Source organism: Salpingoeca rosetta, assembly GCF_000188695.1.
Source record: "Salpingoeca rosetta unplaced genomic scaffold supercont1.13, whole genome shotgun sequence".
NCBI classification, from domain to species: domain Eukaryota; class Choanoflagellata; order Craspedida; family Salpingoecidae; genus Salpingoeca; species Salpingoeca rosetta.
The window spans coordinates 1,482,964-1,501,468 of record NW_004754921.1 but is presented as its reverse complement, the minus strand read 5'-3'; the positions used below and the strand labels follow the sequence as shown (position 1 = coordinate 1,501,468).

Here is an 18,505-nt window from a genome sequence, read left to right as displayed (position 1 = left end):
AAAAAAAAAAAAAAAAAAAAAAAAAAAAAAAACAAAAAAAAAAATCCCAGACAACAAACACCCAACAACAATGAAGACAAAAAAAGTAGAAAAAAAATAACACACACACACACACACACACACACACACACACACACACACACACACACACACACACACACACATGCAGAAACCCACACGTTCAATACGGTGGCCAGCCATGCGCAAACGCGCACCATGCTGCCAAACCCCCACCTCTCTGGTGAGGCCATTCTTTACAAGCACTTCTTCATCGCATTCGGCGGCTGGACACCAAATGTGCGTGTGTATGTGTGGTCATTGGCATGCTTGCTGTCGCCACTGTGGCTGCTTGTTGTCCTTTCCATGCTTCGCTCCATGTCCAGTGCACCCCTCCCCCGACAACATCACCACCGCAGCTCATCTTTCGTCACCACCACTATCACCGCCACCCGCGACCACCATCGCACTAGGGCTTGTTGCGGGGTCCATATGTGGCCAACCTGGCGCCACTGCGCGGTGATGGAGAAGACGAGCTACCAGAGGCGTATCCACCAGCGACGTTCTCCGTGGAGGACGCACCACCCATGCGCCTGCCCACGCTGCAGCACTTGCACGCGTTTCTGCTCATGGTTGGCCGCACCCCGCGCACACGCGCCCGCTCCGCTGATGGTGGTGGCCATGACGACGACGACGACGACGACGACGACGACGCTGCAAGCACGTAGCATATGTTGTGTGTGTGCATATGTGTGTCATTGTGTATGTGTGTGAATTGTGTACACGCTTGCTTGGTGAAATGCGCAGGCTCATGACATGCGTGATTTGCCGTGAAATGACGCAACACGCTGCATTTGCGCCATGGTTGCGGAATTTTATTGGGAATCTTCAAATAAATGGCAGCAATCGTGATGCAATCACGTCATCTGCAAGCCGACAACTGGCACAAGTTGTTCGTCAGTGGCACCGCTGCAGCAATGCAAGTCACCAGTCTTTGATGTGGCAACCAACCCATTCAGCAACAACCGCCAGTCAAGCAAGCAAGCAAGGAAAGCAACGCAAGTGCACCAGCAGTCGCATTTTCCACACCCAAGCACATCAACCAGGCAACCAGGGAAGCAAGCAAGGAGAAGGCAGCCAGCCAAGTTTGACTGACTGAAGAGCCGCAAGAGAAGACCACGCAATAATGGCTGAAGAACAACGGCGTCCTGTGGTGTGTGCACAACACGATCGAATGTTACAATTGGGCGTCTTGTTTGTGTGTTTGGGTGTCTCGGCTGGTGGAGGCTGCTTGGGGTGCCAGAGGAAAAGCAATGTCTGAGTGGAAGTCTGTATCGGATCGCAGATCTCTAGATCTGCATGCCGATTGGCTTGCTTGTGAAAGCCTCACAACGCAGATTGGCTTTTCCGCTCGCTAACACACACACACACACACATACACACACACACACACGCACGCACGCACACACACACACACACGCACACGCACACGCACACACACACACAAACACACATGCACACACACACACACTTGTCAGGTGACGGTGTGCGGCGGTGGCAACGCTGCCCACGTCGCTGTTGGCATGTTCACCACCCAAGGCGCGGATGTCAACCTCTTCTTCTCGTTTGAGGAGGAAGCGCGGAAGTTCCGCAAAGGCTGCGAGAGGACCGGCGGCGTCACCGTCAACACAAAGGACGGCTCGTACAAAGCAATGCCCAAGGTGAGCGCATCGCGTGATGCCGCCACCATGCCATCATGGCCGCATTCGCTTGATGAGGATGTGATCCATCGCTGTTTCATTGTGTTGGCCGGTAAAAGCAACGCATGGTTGCTTCTCCTCGTGCATTCCTCGTGCATTGCTTCTCGCTGCGTGCATGCGCGCGTGTGAGTGCAATCCCGCGCCCAAACAACCCTATTCCCGTCCCCCCTCTCTCACACATATACATGCACAACCATGCACACACAATTGTCTCCGTTGATTGGTGGACAGGCCATCTCCAATGACCCTGCAGAGGTGATCCCAGACTCGGATCTCATCCTGCTCATCACGCCTGCGTTTGCCCACGAGCCCATCCTCAAGGAAATCGCCCCGCACCTGCACGACGGTGCGTGCGTGCGTGCCCTTGGGCATGTGTGCGTATGTGCCTGCGTTTTGCTGTGTGGCCGCATCAGCCTGCGTGTGCATGTATTCACATGATCGTGGCCCCCATCACGACCACCACACGGCAGGGGCGTTTGTGGGCGCCATCCCCGGGCCCGGTGGCTTCAACATGCTGGCAAAGCACGTGCTGGGCGACCTCATGCAGAAGAAGGTCAGTGTCGCAGTTTCGTAGTCTTGCACGTGCATAGCGAGCATTCGTTTGCGTGTGTGTGTGTGCGTGTGCGTGTGCGTGTTGTATTGTTGTGTGTGTGTTTGCGTGTGTGTGTTGTGTGTGTGTTGTGTGTGTGTGCTGCTCAGCCGACACCATGAGCACACAACTCAAACACAAAATGCACATGCACATCCTGCGTGCAGAATGTGACGCTGTTTGGTGCGGGCGCGCTGCCGTGGGTGTGCCGCTTCACGGAGTATGGCTCATCTGTGGACCTTCAGAGCGAAAAGGCCAACATCTTCGTCTCCTACGAGCCGCACACGGAAAAAACCTGGAAGGTGGGCCGTCTGTCATGTGCGTGCGTGCGCATGCGTGCGTGTGTGTGTGTGCGTGTGTGTGTGTGTGGCGTGTTAGGCGCCCGTTGCGCATGTATGCACGTACACACCTTTCCCTCAATCTGCAACACTATCACACACACACGCACACGCACGCACGCACACACACACACACACACACACTATCACACACACACACATATGCGCACGTGTCCACAGCGCCTGGGCCCGCTGCTGAACCAGCTGCACAAGAACACGACGTTTCTTTCGGACGGGCACTTCCTGACCATCACCATGTGGTGCACAAACGCTGTCATCCACCCCGCCATCACGTACGGCATCTGGCGCGACTGGGACGGCAAACCCGTGGCCGAGCAGCCGCTCTTCTACCAGAACTGCGACGAGTTCACGGGCAACGTCCTCCAGACCATTTCCGACGAAGTGAAGGTGCGTGCGCGCGCGTGTGTGTGTGTGTACGTGTGTGTGTATGTGTGCCATGGTGGTCAATTCCCGTTACGCTTCCTAATTTCCTTCACTCACAGTCCAAACACACACACACACACACACACACACACACACACACACACACACACACACACACACACACACACACACACACACACACACACACACACACGAACGACATTCAACCATCACGTGCCACCGCTGCTGTTGTTTGTCGCCGCCGTGTTCAGGCGTGTCGGGATGTGATTGTGTCTCGCACGGATGCAGATTTGTCGCAGTGGCAGCCAATTGATGAGTACACCATCGATGCATACGGTGACAACGTCAAGGACAGGAGCTCAACCGCCCGCGTGAGTCAGCCCGCTCAGAGCCGTGCGTGTGTGTGTATGTGTGGGAACACAGTTGCTTACATTTGCGCTACAACCGTTCTCCTACATACAATTGTGCGTGTATGTGGCTGCACCAGATCTTTGCCAGCAACTTTGCGTATCGTGGGCTCAAGGCGCCGTGCAAGCAGTTGGACGATGGCACCTTCATGCCAAACTTCCACACTCGCTACCTCACTGACGTGCGTTCTCATAACATGATGTGGTTGGTGTGTGTGTGCAAATGTGTGCAAATGTGTGCAAATGTGTGTATATATGTGAGTGAGTGAGTGAGGGAGTGAGCACGTTTGATTGCCTGTATGCGCGTACCTGTGTATGTTATGTGTCCACCTCCCCCCCCCCCGTGCGCCGTCTGCGTCCTCACTAGCTGTCCACGACTGCACGTGCTGTATCCCTGGCCATCGCCGCCATCGCCGCCGTCAGGATCTGCCACACGGGCTGTGCGTGATGCGCGGCATTGCCGATATCTGCGGTGTCAAGACACCAATGATGGACAAGGTCATCCTGTGGGCACAGGTGCGACCACACGCGTGCAATGCTGGGCAGTGGTGGTGGGCGGTGGTGGTTTTTGAAGAGGGAGTGCAGTGGAGATGTTGTACCTGCGTTTGATGATGAAAGCCAGAATACGATGATACGATGCACCCACCTTGTCCCCGATTCACACTCGCACACCACCACCACCAACGCACACACACACACACATACACACATACACACAAATGCATACATGCATACACATCTGTGTGAGCGCTGTATTCTTTCAGGAGAAGATTGGCCACGAGTACATTGTGGATGGAAAGCTACAAGGCAAGGACGTAGCCCACTCCGGCTGCCCACAGGTATGGTCGAAGCATCAAAGCGGGATAGGAACATGCTGCTGCATGTATTGATGCATGTGTGCACTTGTGGTTGTCTGTATTTGCTGCACGTTTCTGTATTTTACTGCACGTTTCTGTTTTCACTTGACACACACACACACTCACGCACGCACGCACGCACGCACGCACGCACGCACGCAAGCACGTATTCTTTCTCCTGCGCTTGCATCTCATGATCTGGACGTGCATGCGTGGGGTTCACATCGTCTCCTGCTCACTTCACTCTCCTGTGTTCTCTCTGATGGCAGCGGTTTGGCATCAAGACCGTGGAGGAGCTGGTCGCCTTCTGAACGTTCTCCTTCCAATATTTTTTGTTGGGGGTTAGTTTTGCCTGTGTTATGTTTTTCAAACGAAATTGTCACACGTTGGTTATGTGTGCGTGCGTGTGTGTGCGTGAGTGGAAGAGATAGTGTGTGTGTGTGTGTGTGTGTGTGTGTATGTCCGTACTGGCGAACGTGGTCACAGCGCATCATCCATGCTTTGATTACACGCTTTGATTGAAGGTGCGAGTGTTGTGACATATAAGTTGCTTTTTACCCTTCCTTTCGTACTTACAAAGCGAACAACAGCGAACACTGGTGCCAGCGATGGCAAATGCTTGCGGGGCAAGCACAGTGACAAGAGGGAAGGCACAGAGAAGGTGCAGTCTGAAGAGAGCATTGATGTGCACACATCCATCCATGATGACACAGCCACGTTTGGTGGAAGATACAGCCAATTTTCATCAACGATAACGACACACACACCAACCAATACCAACCGCACAACAGCAGGCCATGCGCTGTGCTTGGCGCTGGGCAGTGGCTGCGGTGCAACTTGTATTGGTGTTGGTGTTGGCGACGTACTTGTGGCGGGAGCACTGGGGCTTGGATGATGAGCTTGCCAGGGCCACAGCACTGAAGCAGCACTTCGATGCGTGGAAGCAGAGCACTCGCGCACGACACACTGCGGACAGCGCCGCTCTGCAGTATGGCGCGTTGGATCTGAGTCAGAGCCAAGCTGTTGGGGTCTTGAGAAGCACGCCAGATTTTCGCGGCAACCAGTACGTACTTGGGGGGGGGGGGAGATGTGCAGCATATGGAATGTGTGACCTTGTACAGCGTTGTGCTACAAAGAAGCTCGGTGGTGTGGTGTGTGTTTGTGTGTGGTGGTGTGTATGTATGTGTGTTTGTGCGTGTGGTGTCTGTGAGTGTGTGTGTGGTGTCTGTGAATGTGTGTCACAGTACCATTCTCACATGCTCACCGTTGTTGGCGCGTTGCATTGACCCATAACACACGCAGGTGCTCGAACGTTCCATATGATGGAGAGTTGAGAGCGAGTGTGATTATTATTCAACACAACGAGGAGCCAACGACGTTGTTTCGAACAGTGGCCAGCGTCCTCGCACGCACTCCGATGGCCTTGCTGTCTGACATTGTTGTCGTTGACGACGCCTCTCAAACAGGTGAGCAGACACGTTGTCAGTGTTATCTCTTCGCGCACACACATGTGCGGAAGTGATGAGTATGTGTTTGTGAGTGTGTGATTTGCAGTTGTGTGACTGTGTGATTGTGTGTGAGTGCGTGAGTGAGTGAGTGTGTTTGGCCATCGTCGTAGCTGCCGTGTTCCTCGTCTTCTTAGCCTTCAACACACTCACACTTACACACACTCACACACACACACACACACACACACACACGCGCGGTACGTACAATGCCATCTGGTGGTGTGATGCCACTGCAGACTTGAGCAGCCTGTTTGACGGTATCCACGTTGGCGTGCCCGTGCAGTTTGTTCGCAGCGATGAGCGCCTCGGTGTTGCACGCGCGCGCATGCTGGGTGTCAAAGCATCTGCTGGCGATGTAGGTGGCAACACCTGTCATGTGCGCATGGCTGTGACGGCGTGGCTGGGACTGCCTTGCATCGACTGATGGCATCAATCACCCCAGTCGTGCAGTGCAGCCTGTGACTCGTGCTTCTTCATGTTCTCTGTCCCGTCTCCATGCAAGCATGTGTTTGTCTGTCACTTGCTCACTCACTTGCACACACACACACACATACGCACACACACACACACACACACACACACACACAAAAACCCACACGCGCGCGCGTGTACGTGTGCAGGTGCTTGTGTTCCTGGATGCGCATGTTGAGGTTGGCCACGGGTGGCTGCCGCCACTGCTGGCACACGTCACGACGCACCCCGCCGACGCCATATCCCCTGTACTCGATGCCATTGACCCGGCCTCCCTCGCCATACGCCGCTCCCCAGCCATGATCGCCGGCTTTCGCTGGGATATGCTCTTCAAGTGGCTGAGCATACCTGTACAGCACCGCAGTGCTGCTGCTGGTGGTGATGGTGGTGGTGGTGTCGCATATCCATCGCCCGTGCTGCCGGGTGTCGTTGCCATTCGAGGAACAACACTTGAGCACCTTGGCGGGTTTGATCAGGTCTGTGGCAACGTGTTGTCAACACGTGCAAACGTAGCATGGACGTGAGCGCATGGGGAGTGCTGTTGCTGTTTGTTCTTCTTGCTGAGTGAAGTGTTCAACTTGACTATAGGACCCTTTCCACGCCACACTCAACCCTGCATCCTCTCAACCTGCATCCTTGCTTTCCCCTGCGTGCGCCCTGCTTTATCACCATGCTCACACACACACACACATACACACACATATATGCACACACACACACACACACATACACACACACATATGCACACGTACTCAAACACATATTCACTGCCACGCGGGCGAAACAGGGCCTGACATACTGGGGCGGCGACAACCTTGAGCTGTCGTTCAAGGTGTGGATGTGCAGTGGACGGGCGGTGATCCACCCCTGCTCGCGCGTTGCACACATGTTCATGCCGCAGCACCCGTATTTGTTTCCGGATGGCGTTGCTGCCAGCTACACCCGCAACATCCTCCGCATCGTCGAGGTGCGCGCGCGCGCGTGTGTGTGCATGTGTGTGTGTGTTTGTGCGAGTGTGTGTGTGTGTGTTTGTATGTGTGTGTATATGTGGGGTTGTGTATGTCCACGCTCTTCTTGCCTGTCTTCTTGCCTGTCTACTTGTCCGTCTGTCTGTCATGCCCCTCCATTCCTCGTTGATTTGGCACGTGTCCCCCCTTCTTTCCCCCTCTCCGCTGTGCAGGTGTGGCTGGACGAGTACAAGCCCCAGTTCTACGGGCACCGCGCATCGCACTTCACGGGCGTGGACTTTGGTGACGTCAGCGCACAGATTGCACTTCGCAGCAGGTGGCCCCAGCACGAGTTGTGGCGGTTGAGAGGAAAAGAGGAAGGTGGGATTGAGGTGGGGTTGGTGTGGGTGTGCTGGAGCAAGCTGGCTGTTGAAGCCAATGGGGGGATACGGTCATGTCGCTGATATGCTTGTGCATTCGCTCCGAAACCACGCAATAATCACGGCGACACGCCGGACACACACACGCACACACACACACACACACACACACACACACTCACACGACACCCTACGCACACACGACACCACACGCACACACTCTCTCACACACACTCTCTCACACACACACACACCGACAATCACTGCAGGCTGGGGTGCAAGCCGTTCAGTTGGTATGTGCAGACGGTGTATCCACAGCTGCACGTCCCCGAACACCACAACCTGGCGTGGGGCGAGCTGCGGTGCGGCACGGTGTGCCTGGACACGATGGGCCATGGAGATGGGGAGGAAGTGGGCACCTTTGGGTGCCACGGCCTTGGCGGCAACCAGTACTGGGTGCTGACGGCACAGGGGGAGCTGATGCACGGGGTGCTGTGTCTCGCTGCAACACCAACGGGGGTGTCATTGGCCAAGTGCGCACTCGACGACAACCCGCCGCCGGCGCAGCAGTGGTCTTACGGTCCAGACAAGAAGGTGGGCCTGTGGCGTGGTTGTGTGTGTGTGTGTGTGTGCGTGTCTATGTGTGTGTGTGCGTGTCCATGTGTGTGTCTATGTGTGTGTGTGTGTGCGTGTCCATGTGTGCGTTTGTGTGTGTGTGTGTGTGGAGCTGCTGCATGAGATCATGCCGTGTTCTGTTTTCCTGATCCGCGTCCACATGCGTCTTCGCTCAACTCACTCACACATGCGCGCACACACGCGCATTCGCACACTCGTTCGCACTCTGCATGTGCAGCTTGAGAACAAAGGCACGTCGCTGTGCCTGCATCTGAACCCAAAGGGCGGTGTCCACATGGTGCCGTGTGCTGCAGCCTCTATGGTTTGGTCCTTTTCCTTCGCTCTCTAGCTCTCAAGCCAGCTCGCCCCCTCCTCCTCCTCTTGTGTGTATGTGTGTGTGTGTGTGTGTGTGTGAGTGTGTGTGTGTGTGTGTGTGTGAGTGTGTGTGTGTGTGTGTGTGAGAGAGAGAGAGAGAGAGAGTGTGTGTGTGTGTGTGTGTGTGTGTGTGTGTGTTGCCTGTTGTCTTCTGCTTCACACTGTCTGTGTCCATGGCTCCCCACTACGCGGCAAATGGCCACAATCACAGTAAACGAATTCTCACACACCACCAATCTTCAAACCCGTCGCGCTCACAGCCATTAGCCACTCGTGCACTGCATCAGGCGAGCTCGTGCAATGTGGGTGGCTCTTGGCCAGGGGCGGACTGTCCAGAGTTCACGGCACACACGAGTCCATCCTGGCTGCTCTCGCGTGCAGCAGGTCTTGCGCTGTGGGTCTTGTGGCATGGTGGTGCATAGCAACAGCAACAGGAGCAACAGTGCACCATGCACTGCAGTGTAACGCCATTCCCATTGGCCTACATGTTTTGTTTGTTGACCAAGCAAAGGGGACAAGGGATTATTGCTCTTGCCGCACGCGCGTGCGACTGAGCTGGACGGCTCTTCAAACTGCTGCAAGCCAAGGCTGCAAGCTCAAATGACCGACACAGCGCACATTGCATGAGCAACGGAAAGAACGGAAGCCCGCACCCTGACGTGAAATGTTCGTTGTGGTGTGGTGGTTTGTCACATCACATCACACTGGTTGCCGACACCTTTGCATGCAAGCAAGTACAGTGGACAGAAGCATGATCCTGGATGGAGTGCTGGGTGCATGCACCCTGCAAGATGCGTGCGCGCGCGTGCAGACACACACACACACGCAGCAGTGGCTGGCTTTTGTGACGCTGTTGCCGACAACAGACGGTCGTTTGGTTTTGTCCGCCTTGCCGCGTGTGCACGTGTGCGCGTGCAGTGTCCTTGTCAGCAGGATTGCAAATCCCATGTCCAACGAAGCTGCGATGGTTGCGAAGTGCGAAACGTTTTGATTTATTCGCTGCCTCGATGGCTCGTGCGAAGCAAGCTTACTCCTCGCTCTCGCAACGTTCTGCAACCGTTGTCGTTGCGTTTTCAGGCGCGTTTGCTTGCATGCACGCACTGCGCTCAAAACGAGACGCATTCGCTTCTGCTTGCTTTTGCTTGTTGGTTGGCTTTTGTTGCGTGTGCTTGTGTGCGTGTTTTGTGGTGGGAAGTTGTTGCGTGCGCACAACGACATCCGCACCCACCCTTTGGTTGCTTTTCTTCTTGCTGATGACCACAGCTCTGCTGCGTTGTTTTGCGCCCTCACACATCCACGGCAAGCAAAAGGAGCAAGGACATCATCACACGCACACACCCAAACAAACAAACAAACCCACAGCCCGCCAGCCAGGCAGACAAAGGAGCAGGCGGGAGAGAGGGTACGAAGGAGGGAAAGGTTGCCGACTTTCAATTGCAACAGGCGCGTGCGGGAGACCCGAGAAAGAAGAACAACAACACGACAACAACAGCAACGAGCAGAAACAAACGAACACCAATCGAAACAACACGCATACACACGATTGATACCCATTGACAGCTGGTCTGCGCGGACTGGACGTGTGCTTTTGTTCTTTTCACAAGCACACCCTTTGATTCTGGTGAGTCTGGTGCGTGCGTTGAGTGTTGGCTCGTGCATTGAGAGCATGTGTGCATGTGCATGTGTGTGCGTGCATGTATGTGCGTGTATGGATGTGGATGTGCGGGGATGCAACAGGTCGAGCGAGCTATGTGTTGATGTGTAGATGTGTGCGTGTATGCATGTGTGTGGTTGACATATGGTGTGATCCCGCTTGTTGAAGATACTTGACCACCTGCTCGTGTTCACTCGAACCAACCCCACCTGCCGCTGCTTCTTCGTCTACACCCACCTTTCACACAAACAGTCAGCAGGCGTGGACCGCCCGACACACACACACACACACACACACACACACACACACACACACACACACACACACACACACACACACACACACACACACACACACACACACACACATCGACGCTCATCTGCACACACAAAAGGTGCCCTCCTTCCCACTTCCCCCCAACCCTTGACGCGTTTGTGGCCAATTTCTTCTGGGTAAGACGAGCTTGACACCAGCGAGCACCGCCGCTGTTGGTCTTCTTCAATACCAAGGTGGGTGCAATGCCATGATGAGTGAGTAGGTGTTGGTCGCGTCACAGCACGCTCCCAACCATCCACACACCCACAAGCATCCTACAGTCGCTTCTTTCCCTGCCTGTATCCCCTCTCCCTTCTCTCTCTCTCTCTCTGTCTTGCACATGCGCGTGCACTCTTGCACGCCACTCCTTCAAAACCTCTTTCTCTTCCTTTTGCCACGGCACTTGCACTCGCTGACTTCTCCAAGTGTGCACACGTACCCCTTCTTGCTTTCTTGGGGTCTCTCTCTCTCTCTCTCTTTCACACACACACACACACACACACTCTCTCTCTTTCTCTCTCCCTCTCGCTGTCTCTGTCCCTGTCTCTCTCTGTCTCTCTCTCCCCCCCCCACGCTCATGCGCGCGTGCACGCCGGCTTGCCACCACCAACATTTCCTTGCGTGCGCGTATTGTTCGCGGCCATGTCCTCTTGTGCTCCATGGGGCTGACATTATGTATCCAATTGCTCATGCTCGGTCGGTTTCGTGTGCCCTCGGCGAGTTGCCACTGGGAGTGTGGCGAGCGCATGTTCACGCCGTGTGCCATCGAGCTGGCCTCGCATTGCACTCGACGCTGCACGCTTTTGCTTTTGCTTTTGCTTTTTTTTTTTCCGCGCGCCATCCTTGCTTGCTTGCAAGCAAGCAAGGATGGGGTTCATTACTTGTTGTCTTGGTTGTCAACTTGCCAACCCCCTTCACACTTCCGCCTCGCTCGTTTCTTTTCGAGCGCCCCTACTTGCTTACTTGCTGGCTGCCTCGCTGGCCCACTTGCGGCCTTTATTGCTCGCCTCCTCTGGTTTTCCTTGCTTGTTGCATCTTGCAATCGTCGCGCGAGCTACTGCCACGCTTTGAAACTGCTCGATTCCTTTGGTTTGCTCGCGGCTTGCTTGGGTTGTATGTGCGCCTTTGCCCATATCGGAATCGTGGACAGGCAGCTTGCGTACATGCGTGCGTGCGTGTGCGTGTACGTGCGTGAGCGACGCGACCAACATTGCGTTTCAACCTTCGCCCACGTCACGTTCTCTGTTTCGTTCACCTGTGCCGTTACCTCCACCATTACGCAGCTGTTCTTTGCTGTGCTCGACCGCAGTTCATTTTTTCTCCACGTCCACGATTCACACCACACCACACACACACACACACACACACACACACACACACACACACACACACATACACACATACATACATACACACCCTTTCATTTTGCACACCACCCCCTCCCTGCCAACACACACACACACACACACACACACACACACACACACACACACACACACACACACACACACACACACACACACACACACACGCTTACCCACTCGCTCACTGTCTCGCCTCTTGCCTGTGTCCTTCTCCTTGTTCCCTTTTCATCATGGCAATGTCTGTGCCACACTCCCCGGCCAACTCCACCTTCTCCTTCTTTGGCGATTCTGTTTTCCCGCCCCTCAGTCCGCTTGGTCTTGGAATGCACAGCTTCGACCCAGGCCCCAATGACCTCACGTCCTCCTCGCCCCTGATACCACAAGCATCCACTCCGACAACTCTAGGCGGGGGTAGCCACCACCACCACCGCCGCAGCCCACACGACCAGCACGACCAGCACGGGCAGCCGTCATCCGCCCGACAAGACGCGGCCACCCAGCTGTCGCATCGTCAACCCCATCAGCGCGGCTGGCCAAGTGACACCCTGGGCGCCATGAGCACCAGCAGTCACACACAGTCGCACCAGCCACTGCTGCAGCACCCCCACGAGGACGCGCCAGCCCTGCAAGGGCCACCAGAAGCACCGTCATCGTCGTCGTCAACATCACACCTCCCGCCTGTGCGCTTAGACGAAGCCCAGGACGCGAATTGGCAGAGCCAATACCAGGCGCTCACAACACCACAGGACCAGCAGCAGGACCAGCAGCAGCACCACCAGCACCAGCACCACCACGACGACGCTGCCCAGACCACAATGCAGTGCGGTCCCGATGACAACGATGGCGATACGCCCCTCATCACCTACGTGGGATCGCCACCGGCTGCACCCCTGTCGCAGGCATCAGCGGCGACAGCAGCGACAGCAACCACGTCAGCCACGGGCGCTACGGGCAGCTTCAGCCAACACCACTTGGCAGGCGCCGGGTTGCAGTCACGTCAGCTCCACCAATCAGCTGCACCCGCCTCCACAGCAGAGGCGAGCGCACAACCACAACAGCAACAACAACAACAGCAACAACAACAACAACAACAACAACAACAACAACAACAACAACAACAACAACAACAACAACAACAACAACAACAACAACAACAACAACAACAACAACAACAACAACAACAACAACAACAACAACAACAACAGCAGCAGCAGCAGCAGCAGCAGCCCGTCGACACGGACGAGTACAACGAGTACACGGATTACGGCGACGACTATGATTACGAGAGTGACTGCGAATACGATGACGAAGATGAGGAAGAGGAGGAGGAGGAGCAGGAAGGGGCGGGTCCAGGGTCATCATCGCAGCTGCATGGCAGCACGGGCGCTTTCACCACGGGCAGGTTTGGCCGGTTTGACTGTCGCGTGCCCGGCTGCGGGAAGAAGTATCGCAGTAGTGGCGGCATCCGCTACCACCTCAAACACTGCAAGCACAAGGGCCTGCAGCACAACAAGGAGTCCCTTGCCCAGCTCAAGGAAATGCGCGCCAAGGAAGAAGCAGCAGCCAAGCGGCGTGCTGAGCGGGTGCGTGTGTTGTGTTGTGTGTGTTGTATGTGTGTGTGTGTGTGTGTCTGTGCGTGTGTGTGTGTCCGTGCGTGTGGATGTGTGTGCGTGTGTTGGCCTGTGTGGCGTGCGTATCGCGTGTGTCCGTGTGTGTGGATGTGTGTGTGTGTGTGTGCGTGTGTTGGCCTGTGTGGCGTGCGTATCGCGTGTCATGACACAAATCCCACAGTCTTTACAGTCTTTGCAATCTTTCCAGCCGGCTCCAACGTGATCATCCCTGATTTTCTTCTTCTTCAAATACCACCTTAAATTTTGTCACCAAGGCTCATCGCGTGCCTCCCCCCCCCCCTCTTTCTTGCATTCTTGTGGTTGCGTGTCTTTGTTTGTGGCGTTGGTGTTGTTGTGTCCCTGTTGCTGGTTCGGAAACAGATACGGCTTGGACAGCCGATCAAGAAGCGGCGCTCCCGCCGACCCCAAAACAACAGTCGTGGCGGTGCCAACGACAACGGCAACACCACCACCAGCACCACCGCCACAGTCGCGCCGCAGCCACAGCAACAACCAACACCCGTGCCACCGCCACCACCACAGCAGCAGCAGCAACAACAGCAGCAGCAGGCTGTGATTGACTGGATGCAAGCGCTGTCACGGCTGCAGCAGAACCCGGATATGATGGCGCAGGTGCAGGCCATGACACAGCAAACAGCGTCGACCACCGCAGCACCCGACCTTGCTCGTGTGCTACGGCTGCAGCTGCAGATGCAACAGCAGCAACAACAACAGCAGCAGCAGCAGTCATCGTCATCGTCGTCCCTGGCGCCCAAGCAACCACAACAGGCACAGGCGAGCCAGCAGCCACCGCTTCAGCGCCAGGGAGCAGTGACCAGCATGCTGTCCCCAACGCGGGCAGCAGCAGTGGCGGTACCACCAACAACGCCGCCGCCGCCACCACGGGCCCAAGGACCATTGATGCAGCAGTCACCACAGCAGGAACGCCAGAACCGTGACCACATGCAGCAGCAGCAACTGCGCCAACTGCAGCAGCAGCAGCTCCACCGCCAGGCACAGCAGACCGCATCCCCTCACCGCCCACGCCTTTACTCCCCGCAAAAGCAGCAGCAACGGCAGCCATCGCCAGCGTCACGGAGGTTTGTGTCGACACATCACCAGCCACCATCGGCATCCCCTGTGAGGGTCGTCACACCACAGCGGTCGGATGTGCGTCTGCCTGCGCGGGCGTCGGAGCCTGCACTCGCATTCAACCCGCGGCGCCTGTCCAGCGCCAGCAACACGACGCGGCCGTTTGATACGCAGTCGGACGACATGCAGTGGAGCCGCCCTGCTCCCCGCTCAACCCCTGGCCCGCGCTGTCCAGGCGGGCTGCAGACGAAGCGCCCCAAGCCGGGACTGGAGGGCATGGAGACGCAATCGCTGCACCAGTGGCCTGCACAGCAGGCGTCACCGCACCATCCCATGCACAGGAGCGCAAGCACGCAGTCGCTTCCCGTGGGCTCGCCGCCCATGTATCTGCGACGTGATGCTAACGGCCTTCACGCCCGCACGTCCCCGCTCCAATCTTCTCCACACCACGTTCGCCACCGCCACCAGCATCATCACCATCATCATCATCACCACCGCGGGGGCGTGCACGGCGCATCAGCAGCTCGCCGCCGGCTCTCGTCACAGCACCTGCAGCACCACGGAAGCCCGAGCCCCGGGCCAGGGCACGTGGGCAGCAGCGCGGGTGTTGGTGGAGCACACAGGATGGATGCACGGCGTGCGAGTGCATACGACCTCGACCTGCAGCAGCGACACCAGCGACAGCAGCAACAGCAGCAGCACCACCATCGCTTGTCCATGCCGCCGTTGCCGCTGCCAACAGCAGCCGACGACCACCAAGGCCACCTGTTCCGCTACCCATCGCCACCCGCGCGAAAGCAGCCAACGGCACCACCGCGCGAGCATGCACCGCCACTTTCAAACCCCTGGCGTCACTCATGGGCTGGGCCTCAGCAAAGCTACCCCGGCCAGCAACAAGAGCAGGCTGGGATGGGCAGTGGACTGGAACATGAACACCAGCAACAACATCAACAACAACATCAACAACATCAACAACATCAACAACATCAACAACTTCAACAACAACATGAACACCAGCAACACCAGCAGCAACACCAGCAGCAGCACCAGCAGCAGCAACGTCGGCGCCATTCGGCGATGTATGCGGCACGGCAGTCCACTGTGCTTGCACCGTCGCCAGCAGCATCCGACACGCAGTTCTCCGTGGACGAGGGCAGCAGCCCAGACTCGCCATATGCACTGTTTGCACGTGCACCATCGTTTGGAAGCCGCCAGGCGAGCTTTGCCTCGGCATCGTCGCGCGGCAGCGGCGGACACATGCAGCCCTTGGCTGAGGAGCCGAGTGGCGCTGACGTCCAGGAACAGCGCCCACACCAGCAAGAACAGCAGCAGCACCTGCAGCACCTGCAGCAGCAGTCTTATGATGACGGGGCAACCAGCAGTGTTGGGTCGGGCCCGGCGACGGGTCTGAGCACGCTGCTGCCTGACGTCGTCAACTTGAGAGTGAACACGCCGCCACGGGACGGGTACACGGGCGATGTGTCAGACATGCACAGCTTGCTCGGTGGGCTGTTTGATGACAACGACATTACCCACTCGATTGCCATGGATGTTGCAGCTGCAGATGAGCTGAGGACGGATGCTGGCGCACAACACCACGAACAGCAGCACCAAGCACAACAGCAACAACAGCAACAACAGCAACAACAACAGTACCCGCTTGAGACTGCCGCCATGTACTCGCAAGAAGAGGCTCGGGTGCAATACGACGAAAGGCAGGAGCGACAGCAGTTTCTGTCACCGAGCCACCGCTATCACCACCACCATCACCACCGCCATCACCAGCACCAGCAACAGCACCAGCACCAGCACCAGCAACAGCACCAGCAACAGCAACACCATCGCCAGTCCCAAGCTCAATCCCACCACCATCCCCAGATGCACCAGCGTCGCACCTCGTCCTCATCGTCGTCCACATCACCGCTCAAGCGGTCAATGAGCGTGCCGTCCAACACGGGTGATGCTCCTGCTCGTGGCGGTGGTGGTGGCGGTGGTGTTGTCAACCCAGGTGTTCCTGCCTCGCACAGTCACCACAACATGTTGACACGCACTCGCCATGCCAACGGCAGCAGCAGCAACCACCACAACGGCGATGCCAAGCACGGTGACATCGGGCTGAGCGGAAGCGAGCCGGGCAGTGTGTTCTCTGGTGAGGGGACAAAGGGGCCACCACCCGCATTTGCGGCTGCAGTGACACCGCTATCTCAGCCGACATACGTGCACGGCATACCCGGGATGAGCGACCCAGCTGCCGCCCACCTCTTGGACCAACAGCAACCCCAGCACGAGCAACATGCTGGTTATGAGCAGGCCCCAGCACCGGCGGTGAGCGCGTTTGACTTTGAAGCAGTCTTGCAGCACGATGACATGTACATGGGCTTGTTTCCAATCGCTGAGCATGGCGGGCCCTCTGTGCAGGACCCGCAAGCTTCATGCGTGCAGGCACCCGACCTTGGTGACGAGTTGGGCATTCCAGACATTGACGCAATGTTGAGGGGCGTCACGCAGCAACATCATCATCACCAGCAGCAGCATCAACTGCAATCACAACAACAACAACAACAACAGCAGCAGCAGCAGCAGCAGATGCAAATTCGGTCGCGGGCAGGCCAGGCACATCGTGCCCGTCCCGACTTTTCACAGGTGCGAGTGTGCGAGTATATTGATGTGTGTGTATGTGTGTGCATGTGTGTGCATGTGTGTGATTGTGTGTGTGTGTGCATGTGTGATTGTGTGCATGTGTATGTGGTCGTGTTGTTGTTGTGCCATGTTTGTCGAGTTTTTACGAATTTTGGGTCGCTCTGTGCTGTTCTGTGGAGCAAAGCGCTGTCACTCACTCGGTATGGCCGTGATCTGTTGCTTGCAGGCAAATTCGACGCAGCTGTGATTGATCGATGGTCCTCGTCGGTGTGTGCCCGAGGTGGGAGGGATGCCTGCAACGGTTGTATGTCATCGTCCTCCCTCCCTCCTCTCCCTCTCCATCCTCTGCCCCATTGTCCATACACACAACTCCAGAACTCCACCTTCGAGTCTTCCAAGCGTTCCAAGCCTTTACTTTCTGTTTGGCTTTTGGGAGCGCCTTGGTGTAGTACGATGGTGCGAGCTTCGTTCGTGTTTTGTTTTTATTTTTGGTCAGTCTCAGCTCTGCCTCGAGTATATTCTGTGCACTTTCCTGCTTGCTTGCCTGTCTCTGTCCATTTGCCTTCTTACCTGTTGTGTGGGCTGGACTTCCACCTCTCTACCTCTTTGCCAACTTCTTCTTCCTCAGACACAGCACCGTTGCACGATGCACTAGCCGCATGTCCCATGCCTCCTCTCGTTCTCTATTTCTGTTTCTTTCCACCTACTTCATCAGCGTAGTAAGTAGCTGTTCCAGCGCTGACTCCCGTTCTTCTCTCCTGTAGTAGCCTGGGCACGGCCCAGTTCTTGTGATAGTGTGACAGTGCCATATCTTCTGTTCTTTTTTTGTTTTTCTTCTCTCTCTCTCTCTAATTTGCGAGTGTGAGTGAGTGGTGTGATACTGAGTTTTCACAAGCAGTTGTAGAGAGTTGTTGAGTTGTGTTTGGGTGTCTTGTTGCTGTTGACACTTTTTGGTGATGTGTGGTGATGATGGTCTTGGCTGAGCCAACACGCAAGCACACAAAACATCACAGTAGAGTATGACTACATTGAGAATGGGACGGAGAAAACACATGGAATCTGGGAATAGGGGATTGCGGAGTAGGGGCATGGTTGGAGGGAGTGCTGGAGTGGGATGGAAGGAGGGAAGGGGTGGGAAGGAGGAGAAGAGGAGAAGAGAAGAGAGGCCAAGACTGCTGAGA

The 18,505-nt window shown here is 56.2% G+C and overlaps 4 protein-coding genes across 4 annotated transcripts in view; all 4 read left to right on the top strand.

The window, feature by feature from the left end:
- Nucleotides 1-725, top strand: part of PTSG_05756 (uncharacterized protein) — a gene marked incomplete at its 3' end in the record, with an annotated part of 4,205 nt that extends 3,480 nt beyond the window's left edge. The window contains exons 11-12 of the mRNA XM_004993569.1: nt 170-297; nt 471-725. Of these exons, the coding sequence (XP_004993626.1) occupies nt 170-297; nt 471-725 (383 nt within the window). The remainder of the gene's footprint in view (nt 1-169; nt 298-470) is intronic.
- A 236-nt stretch (nt 726-961) lies between these two features.
- On the top strand, nt 962-4,947 carry PTSG_05755 (uncharacterized protein). The gene is made up of 11 exons (XM_004993568.1): nt 962-1,210; nt 1,536-1,718; nt 1,989-2,103; nt 2,228-2,310; nt 2,514-2,648; nt 2,865-3,092; nt 3,341-3,460; nt 3,577-3,678; nt 3,920-4,012; nt 4,261-4,335; nt 4,623-4,947. The coding sequence occupies exons 1-11, from the start codon at nt 1,184-1,186 to the stop codon at nt 4,662-4,664; spliced, it is 1,203 nt and encodes a 400-aa protein (XP_004993625.1). The 5' UTR covers nt 962-1,183; the 3' UTR covers nt 4,665-4,947.
- A 155-nt stretch (nt 4,948-5,102) lies between these two features.
- On the top strand, nt 5,103-8,713 carry PTSG_05754 (polypeptide N-acetylgalactosaminyltransferase 1). Its single transcript, XM_004993567.1, has 8 exons — nt 5,103-5,416; nt 5,656-5,819; nt 6,098-6,216; nt 6,482-6,808; nt 7,120-7,299; nt 7,513-7,616; nt 7,929-8,253; nt 8,513-8,713. The coding sequence occupies exons 1-8, from the start codon at nt 5,151-5,153 to the stop codon at nt 8,621-8,623; spliced, it is 1,596 nt and encodes a 531-aa protein (XP_004993624.1). The 5' UTR covers nt 5,103-5,150; the 3' UTR covers nt 8,624-8,713.
- Nucleotides 8,714-12,218: 3,505 nt separating this feature from the next.
- Nucleotides 12,219-17,571, top strand: PTSG_12355 (uncharacterized protein; the record flags this gene model as incomplete). The annotated part of the gene is made up of 3 exons (XM_004993566.1): nt 12,219-13,565; nt 13,974-17,327; nt 17,551-17,571. 3 exons carry the CDS (start codon nt 12,219-12,221, stop codon nt 17,569-17,571), a joined length of 4,722 nt encoding a protein of 1,573 aa, XP_004993623.1.
- Between the last annotated feature and the right edge of the window lie 934 nt (nt 17,572-18,505).

What these genes read in the sequence shown, in the direction of transcription:
- PTSG_05754 (XM_004993567.1), top strand. Translation starts at nt 5,151, where the DNA reads ATGCGCTGTGCTTGGCGCTGGGCAGTGGCTGCGGTGCAACTTGTATTG. An exon ending in TGACGACGCCTCTCAAACAG is followed by an intron (nt 5,820 to 6,097) that starts GTGAGCAGACAC and finishes ATGCCACTGCAG; the next exon opens with ACTTGAGCAGCCTGTTTGAC. An exon ending in CAGATTGCACTTCGCAGCAG is followed by an intron (nt 7,617 to 7,928) that starts GTGGCCCCAGCA and finishes CAATCACTGCAG; the next exon opens with GCTGGGGTGCAAGCCGTTCA.
- PTSG_05755 (XM_004993568.1), top strand. Translation starts at nt 1,184, where the DNA reads ATGGCTGAAGAACAACGGCGTCCTGTG. An exon ending in GCGACCTCATGCAGAAGAAG is followed by an intron (nt 2,311 to 2,513) that starts GTCAGTGTCGCA and finishes TCCTGCGTGCAG; the next exon opens with AATGTGACGCTGTTTGGTGC. An exon ending in ACACGGAAAAAACCTGGAAG is followed by an intron (nt 2,649 to 2,864) that starts GTGGGCCGTCTG and finishes ACGTGTCCACAG; the next exon opens with CGCCTGGGCCCGCTGCTGAA.